The sequence below is a fragment of the Rhamphochromis sp. 'chilingali' genome (genome assembly GCF_963969265.1).
Source record: "Rhamphochromis sp. 'chilingali' genome assembly, chromosome: 11".
Lineage (NCBI taxonomy): Eukaryota > Metazoa > Chordata > Actinopteri > Cichliformes > Cichlidae > Rhamphochromis > Rhamphochromis sp. 'chilingali'.
In genome coordinates this window covers 14,679,441-14,687,793 of record NC_137938.1, presented here as the reverse complement: position 1 = coordinate 14,687,793, position 8,353 = coordinate 14,679,441, and the positions used below count along the sequence as shown (strand labels likewise).

General features: G+C 40.3%; 1 protein-coding gene across 1 annotated transcript; it reads right to left on the bottom strand.

Moving 5' to 3' along the window:
• Positions 1-1,880: 1,880 nt before the first annotated feature.
• Positions 1,881-7,210, bottom strand: derl1 (derlin 1). The gene is made up of 8 exons (XM_080895429.1): positions 6,874-7,210; positions 5,347-5,458; positions 5,170-5,234; positions 4,508-4,534; positions 3,877-3,972; positions 3,652-3,704; positions 3,424-3,534; positions 1,881-2,313 (listed from the first exon to the last, which is right to left on the bottom strand). The coding sequence occupies exons 1-8, from the start codon at positions 7,024-7,026 to the stop codon at positions 2,172-2,174; spliced, it is 759 nt and encodes a 252-aa protein (XP_080751555.1). The 5' UTR covers positions 7,027-7,210; the 3' UTR covers positions 1,881-2,171.
• Between the last annotated feature and the right edge of the window lie 1,143 nt (positions 7,211-8,353).

The window sequence follows — 8,353 nt, the reverse complement described above, 5'->3', positions numbered from 1 at the left end:
GAAGGTTTGGCATTAACAGAATTTCTGCATTCAGTGCTCATAAAATGTGGTCTAATCTTCATCTAAGTCACAATTGCAAACACAGCCTGACTGTAGGGGGTTTGCATTGAAATGAACTGGGCTATCACTGTGTGGGCTGGGGGAAAAGGATGTCTGTAGCTGTAGCTTGTGTACAAAGATGCGAAGGAATTTAGAAGAACCCCACCCCACCCACACCTGTTTCACTTCAATATTTCTGGAGTGTTTTGACTGAAGAACCCTCATCAAGTCATACCACAGAATTTAAATCAAGATCAGGTTTTTTTCCCCCTCTTTAACCATTCTGTTGTACCTTCAGTTGATTGACTGCTGCTCTGATAGTCTTCTGTAACATTTCCTGGCAAAATTTTGAATTGTTTCACTTGGCGATCGCAAATGTTCCAGGCCAGCAGCCACAAAATGTACTCTCTCCACCATGCTACAGAGTTGGGATGAGGTTTTGGTGCTGGTCCTAGCACCACGTATTCACCAGGCTTCAGTTGATCCATCTATTGTTCACTGAAACCTCATCAGAAATGTTCTCCGTGGAAGGATGGCTGTCAAAAAGCCATTTATAGGGAAAGGAAACAAACGAGGTAGAGACATGCAGAATTACGCAAAAAATGAACTGAAAATCTGGCAACTGTTCCTATGGAGAGATGAATCCAAATTTGAAATTAATTGCTGGTTCAAACTGTTCATTGCCATGATGGAGAGAGGTAAAACAGTGAGTGTGTACAGCCATCTGTAAAGGACGGTGGAGGCTCTGTCACGGGGTGCAGCTGCACATCAGCCAGTGGTTTTGGAGATATTGTCAGAATTGATGGACACAGAAACGTACGTTGATCCTCATGTAACAGAATACGGAAAGCATCTGATTGGCAATCACTCCATTTTCAGCATAATGATCACAAAAACACTTACAAATGCAGTAAAATCATACCTGGATAAAAAAAAACCACACAATGGAACACCATCAGAGCCAGAGCCCGCACCTCAACATCCTTTCAAGAAGTCTGGAGAACCATCCCTGAAGTCTGTTCTGTACAACTACTCTCTTTTTTTTTTTGGCATTAAATACAGCATGTCCATGTATGTTTGCACATTGTAATAAATCACTGCACCCACTTTCCTAGCAAAATATAAAGAAATCAGGAATTCAAGACTTTTGCACAAAGAGTTTTGACTTTACTACTTGTGGCTGTTGTAAACGTTACTTTGCTTCCCCCGACTATTTCCTGATATTTAGGGAACAAATGATTTCCAAGTTAATATCCAGATGGATAAATATTGACAATGAGTGCTAAATGTGTGTTTTATTATATTAAGGTGATTTCCAATATGTCTTGTTGGCACCTGATTGGCTGAATGGTTGTCTCCTGTATAAGTAAGACAATGACACACTGACTCACTCAACCTTTCAATAAACAATTGCTATATTTACAAAAAAAAGAGCAGGATCCTATCTTTACCTATATTTTTTTTTTCAGATGAAATCAGTAAAAGATCCAGGTCTGTGCCACAGAGGCTCACAAACATTTCACACCAATGTAGAATCAGACCTGGAGACAGTGCTCTCTAAATAGCTTTGCCCATGTTCTGCTGAGGGGACTGCTGGGAGCACGCTCCCAGTGCATTGGTAATTACAATGTAATCTGATATGGCATCACAGAGAGTGAGAGGAGGAGGGGGAGGAACACAAGAGTTGAAATCCACAGCGTGCTGGTGTGCAGCTGCAACATCTCTCATCTTGACAGTCCAATGGCAGGGTGGGTTAGAAAGGCGGAAGAGGGATGGTAAGAAGAAGATGAGAAAGAAAGAAGAAAATAGACGCGGCAGTCAAGAATAATCACCAAAACAAAAAAAAGAGAACAATTTAATTTTCTATCTTCCTAACATGGACACATTTCCAGTAGTAAAAGTAGAGCTGACTTTACTTAGTGAACAGAGCCTACAGCCAGAGTCCAGGTCCTGCTGTGCAGGGCAGTGAAATGCGTGCCTTCTCAAATTTGATCCTGTTGCATCTTCTAAAGTTAACCATGAATTAAATTTAAAGTCTCAAGATTCAACAAGAACAAATTCAATGAAACAAGCGTTTAAATCTGAGAACAGCTGCCCAGCTCTTCTGGCAGCTGAGAGAGTGCAGTTCTCTCTCATTCGCCCCCAAGTCGGAAACCTTGCCCCCAGTTGTGACGTCCTCCGAGTCCCCCTGCATTGTCCTGGGGAGCTTGCCTCCTGGTCGGAGGGACTCCAAATCCGGACACCCCTCCCCTCCTGTTAGGAAAGAACCGGTACCTGCAGAGAGATGTTAAAATGTGATCTCTGAACTCAATCAAGCAACAAAATCTGTTTGGTTTTGGTGAGAAGAATTAGCATTATAAATTTTAAGTGTGACAAAAGCACCCATAGCTACACCACACAAACATATCTGTGTTATCGGTTTTTTGATAATTTGTTGTCTGCCTTGACTTTGTTGTTACATGATTCTGTGGCAGACCCTCAGCCCCTCCACTGGGAAATTAATTTTCAAACATTTGACTCAAATAAGTGATTGGACGGGAAATCAGAGGTAAAATCAACCCTTTTAAAAGACACTTCAGATATCAGTTTGTGTTTGAAATTTTAACCGAGCAACAGAGGGTTTCATAATTGTGGAAATACAACCCTATCATTAAAAATAAACAGTACCCAATTTAAACAGGACCACTCTCCCCTTCGTGGTCATCTCCTCAGGCAGTGCAGCAATGTTTCCAACACCACTGCTGCATTTGAATCATTCTGTGACAGTCTGGCCATTTCCATGTGTGCATGTCTGAATCTCCTTCAGCGTCTCTGAGTCATGCTCACTTGCACATGGTCCGATTAGGACCTTCAGAGAGTGATCTAAATATGGGAGCCTTGCTAGAAGCAGTGCAGCTCTTCTAAAGAGCCAAAACCACAGATGACTTCATGATTGCACCTTGCAAGGACGAGCAACAAACACTTTCAAACCCCATGTCATTACAGTTGTGGTTACCCCTTGTGCTGCTGGTTTGAAAAGACTATATAACTTTGCCTGTTAGTTATCAGTGTGGCCACCAGTGACAATTACAACATGACATTAACTGATAAAACAGTCTTGGAGTTGCAAAGAAGTAAACTGTAAAACTGACTCATTAGGCAGGAATGCACATTTTCTGTAAGAGCCACAATAACTAAGTCTTCTCACAAAGTAAGGCTAAAGCAGCAGATTCTCCAAGTGTACTGAGATAAATGAGAGTTTAAACTCTGGATTGTGACAGGCGATGTGTTAATAAAAAGCTCCATAGTGTTGTTTTAAAGCTGAGTGCACTTCAGTAAATGCAGTGATAACACTTAAACACTAAAACGGCGCTTCTGAAATGCTGCGCGTGCACACAAACGTACAAGAACTCTGGCGTGGAGAGGAAGGCGCGTCCTCCCAGGTCCATGGGGTATTTGAACATGAGGAAGAAGTAGAGATGGCCCACCAGGTTTCCTGTCAGTTCATTCACAAATCTGCACAAGAACAAAGAGAGGAAGATTACTCACAGGAACACCATTACACAGTTAGTACAAGTTATTCCCCAGACTGGAATACAGATTTAAAGGCTTTGATCTAAATTTGTTACTTACGATCCTCCGATGATAAAGTTGAACGCCAGAATGACCCAAGGTAGATAATGAGCCTAGAACAAAGCAGCAGAAAATTGTGTTCATAAAAATCCTGGAATTATTTATGCTGAGTTAGCATAAACCGTCACAGTTACGTCATTGGTATGTGTATTTTATCCTTTCTGATATTTCTGTGAAACGTGAACCTGACAAGAAGATAGAGCATTCAACATTTGATGGGCGTACCTTAAACTGCGTTCCAAACCAGAAGGACACCACGGTGTCTTTGTTGAACTGAGCCCAGATGTACAACACAGACATAATCAGCGGGATCATCAGCAGCTGAAAAGATGAACAAAACCAGCAAGTCACAATCAACATGCCAGGAGTATTTTTACAGTACGTTTGCAAAACATCTAGTTTATGTAAGTCTGATTCATTTTTCTGCACATTGTCATCCCACGACCACCACAAGTTCATTGTCACATACCATCAAACAACACAACAGCCTGGCTCTGTCCAAAGACAGTCAAATCCACTTACCGGTACTAGCACACCTAATAGTTAATGCGCTGCTCTTTAATCTGTGCAATTTTATTTTTTTCCTAATGCAACTTCTTGGCCAGGAGCAGAAAGAAATGGTCTGGATACGCTTTGTGAAATGCCGCATAAATTAGTAAGCTTTAGAGGAGCAGGTGGCAGCGTCTCTGCAGTGTTTATTTTTTTTCTCCAAAATGTAAATCTTTCCTTTTTAAAGTGGGTGTCTTGTGTTATGAAACACTCCTAAGATTTCAAAGGACAGTTGTAAACAAATGCTTTATATAGACGCTACAGCAGTCTACATGCAGAGAGAGAGACAGACGAGGAAGATGCTCACCTGCATGTTTATCAGCAGCCCGGTTATCTGCAGGTTGAGTCAAGGACGACAACAATAGAATCACAGCTGGAGCTGTACAATTAGAACAGCTGGGGACCGGGAGGTTGCCAGTTCAAATCCCCTACACCAGTTTTTGGAAGCTGCCAGTCACCTCTGCCGTTTCCACTTGAGCAAGGCATCTGACCTTGGCATGGGAGACCCCCACTTTTTTTTTTTAACCGTTCTCACCATTTAGCTGAACTGACAAAGACTGAACATGTTGTTTGGATGAGGTAGAGTTTTGCTGCTTTTCCCATATAAAGGAGAAATGTCTGAGCAGCAAACACCCAATCTGAGCTGAACTCTCACAAGAAGACAGAGAGCTGAGATGTGGGCCTGAGTGTACTGCTGGTGCTGCATGTGACCTAGATTAGGTTTCTCTGCTCTGCAGGGGCAGACTGACACTGGGCCCTGGCACAGAGCCACCCTGACATGGCACACTGCTGCAGCGAACGAGAGAGAGGCAGAGAGAAGATGAAAGAGAAATGCAGGAGGGGTCAGAATGAATGGTAGAGTGGGAAACAGGCTAACAGGGAGGTAGCTGGATGATGAAAGAATGATTTCCTGTTAGGTAGATTAAAATGTGAGATTTTAAAACAGGAATTGCCAGTTTGAAAGGATACAACTATGCAAATCCAGTTGAAGAGAAGCATGAAGATATAGTCTGCAGGCCTGCCATCAAATGACCCTGGTATAAGAAAAAGAAAATCAGGACGAAGATGATGATGATGACACAAATGAAAACAAGATGCTAGAAAGAGCACTGTATGTTTATAAACCGCCTAGGCCGGTGAGCTTACCTGTCTCTAGCCGAGTGGAGTAATGGTAGAGGAAATAAAGGTTGACCAGGTACAGGAAGCCGGTATTAGGGGTTATTGGGAAATAAAGAGTGGCTGTCACTGGTCTCCAGATCTGAAATAAGCAGAAGAGTTATTAACCCAACAGAAAAATCAGTAAGACATCAGCGTCGCTGTGCCTGTTTGCACATCCAGATGTTCACCACCAAGTCTGTAACACATTAAGTCTCATGTGGGTTGCAAATTATTACTTCCTGTGTGGTATTCCTCTGCAGAGTGTGTGTTTCCTCACAGTAATATTTGAAAATTGGTAAAAGAAGTTGAATCAATACCACATTTAAAAAATTAATGGGAATTAATGGTTAAATTCCCATTAATCCGGAGGCAAAAGACAAGATGCAGTTACAATTTAAAGGAGTGTCTGATCATACCATTATCCAGTTTTTGTGCCGTCAAACAAAAAAAAAAAAATCTTATTTTGTTGTTTGGGACTTGACAAAAGGTTAATAACTTTTCAATCAACAGAGTCTCATATTCAATGCTTTCACACAGCTTGCGTGACCATCTTAACTATAACTTGACATTTTATAGGCTCATAAAGATCAGGGGCTTATATATAGTATACTGACTCTGCACTACACTTTTATTTCAGTTTATTTTGCTTTCTTTCATTAGCCATACAATAGGCTGCCTACATAATGAAATTAACTGTGGTTTTAATCAACATGTCCTAAGATTAATAATCCACAGCAAGAAAGTCCAATAATTCCAGAAGGTGCATGGATTGTTCAGTGAAAAGAACCTTATTCCTTCACTTAAGAAAACACAGTAATACCACTGCAAACAAAGTACATAGCAAAGTACTGTATTAATGCTGTAATTATTTATATTTAATATTCTTCAGATTATCCCTTAACTATAGATGTGAGATACATTTCGAATTACTGAAGGTGGAAATCATGACATGTCCTTCTAAGTTAAGTACTAGAACTGATATGAAGTGAATTACTTGGTAGCTACTTTTCAGCACTTAAAGTGATCACACTGACCGATTCCCTTTGCCCTGAGCTGTGTTTGATTACTGATTTACACCTATGCCCTAAGCTTGCACGAACCCACTTAGAGGCCTTCACAGTGCCTGAGGGCCTAATTTCATAACATCCCCTGCAATACATGTCTCCACCTTGTGGACGAGAGCGCACTAAAACTAACTTATATTTCCACAACAAATACTTTAAAATAAAACATGTCTATACTTCTCTGGTAATTAAATTATAAAAAATATGTATTTGTTTTCATATTTGGTTTACATTTCAGCGTCACTACATATCCAAGCATTTTGACAACATCCGGAAGTCCCACCCTCCTGCGTCTCGCCCTCTCATTGGTTGCCCCACACTCAGGCCTCCTGAGTTAGCAGTGCTAGCCACCTGCTAACTAACTCCTAGTTTCCAAAAGACAGTAACTCAGCATTTATCCGCTATCTAATCCAACAGACAGACAAGTTACCAAAAACCAAGAAACACTCACATGAAATCTGCTGAAGACCATCTCCGGAAATAGCAAGAGATTCCTGATATCAACCAATCCCAATTTGCCTATAAGGGGAACAGCAATGGAGGCAGCAAACCAGTACCGGGTGATGAAAGGGATGCTTCTGAACCAGTCCCCGATATCTGACATCTTTCCATAGGATTACTGCCAACTTTGAGACCTGAAATAAAATTTCTTCTTTAACAATTCCCTAAAGTCCTTCCCAAATCAGCGACTGCTTCCTGTCTTTATATCACAACTGCTCCACTGTTAAGTTTACATGACGTGGCTAATCACGGTGAGCTAGCTTCAAAATACGATGAAGCCACTGACATCAGAAAGGAAACATCCGGTTTAGCTTTCCAAAGTAAAACCCAATTCGACAACTGTTACCACAGACTGGATAAAACAAAAACAAAAAATTTACTTACTATATGACTATTACTGAACTAGAGACAAATAAAATCAAAAATATAATTTAAATTATTATTACCAATTAACAAACTACGTTTATCCGAGGCAAATAATGGAAAATTACGCATTTTTGAGCGTACTGGAATGCTTTCATTTTAAAGTTAAACGCTTGTTGCAGAAAACAGCACTTGTGATTGGATACACACATAAAATGAAGAATTTTAGAGAAACCATTCCTGTTCGCGCTGTGTAAAAGTGTTACAAAGGTCCTTAGGCAGTATGATCAGTTCGTGGGGTCATTTATAATATTAAGGATGTGCACAGTTGACGATAAAGTGTAAATACATGCCAACCCGTGTGTGCTTGCACATATATTGACCAAATTCGTTTATAAAAAGCTCTTAATTTAACCATTTAAACCGGATGTGTTTTCAGTATCTAACAATATCTTGTTTGCCTTACATTTTATTGCACTTCCTGTGAAATTTGCAAACACGCTCACTTGACCATCCAGAGGCAGCCAGCAACACAAAGAGGCGTGCCGAACGACGCCGTTCTCGCAGCCCCCTGTGGAGATCTAAAAACAGACCACAAGAAGAGAACTGGGCACGAAATAATGCTTTTTAAAAAAGTGGTGGCGATCAGTTAATCGTAATTAATTATCAGTTCAGTTCAGGGTTCAGTTGCTGGAGTTTACCTTTTATCTTTCACTCTGCCTTTAAAGAAGTGGGTGAAGGATTTGGATATTTTACTTACATACTTAAGTATTAGAATGGCTTTTGGAGGTCTGACATATGAGATAAGAAAACTTATGATAATAAAAAGAATAACTGAAAAACTCGGAGCTTTATTGTGTGGATGTAGATGAATGTATGAATAAATATATAAAATAAACAAATATACACTAATACATAAATAAACGTCACGTATTTATTTTTTCAATTTTATTTTTAAATAAAAATTTACTTAATATTCACTTTTTTCTGGGTCTTGTGGAAAAAGAAATCTACAGGGGTGGGAAAAAAAACCTCGCGTTCATGTTCCTTGGCCACGCCTTCTGCCG

Excerpts from the sequence above, each read along its gene's own strand:
- derl1 (XM_080895429.1), bottom strand. The coding sequence starts at position 7,026 with ATGTCAGATATCGGGGACTGGTTCAGAAGCATCCCTTTCATCACCCGG. Across the intron at positions 5,235-5,346 it reads CTCCACTCGGCTAGAGACAG|GGTCATTTGATGGCAGGCCT; the intron begins GTAAGCTCACCG and ends TTCTTATACCAG. Across the intron at positions 2,314-3,423 it reads CTCTCCACGCCAGAGTTCTT|GTACCGGTTCTTTCCTAACA; the intron begins GTACGTTTGTGT and ends ATCTCTCTGCAG.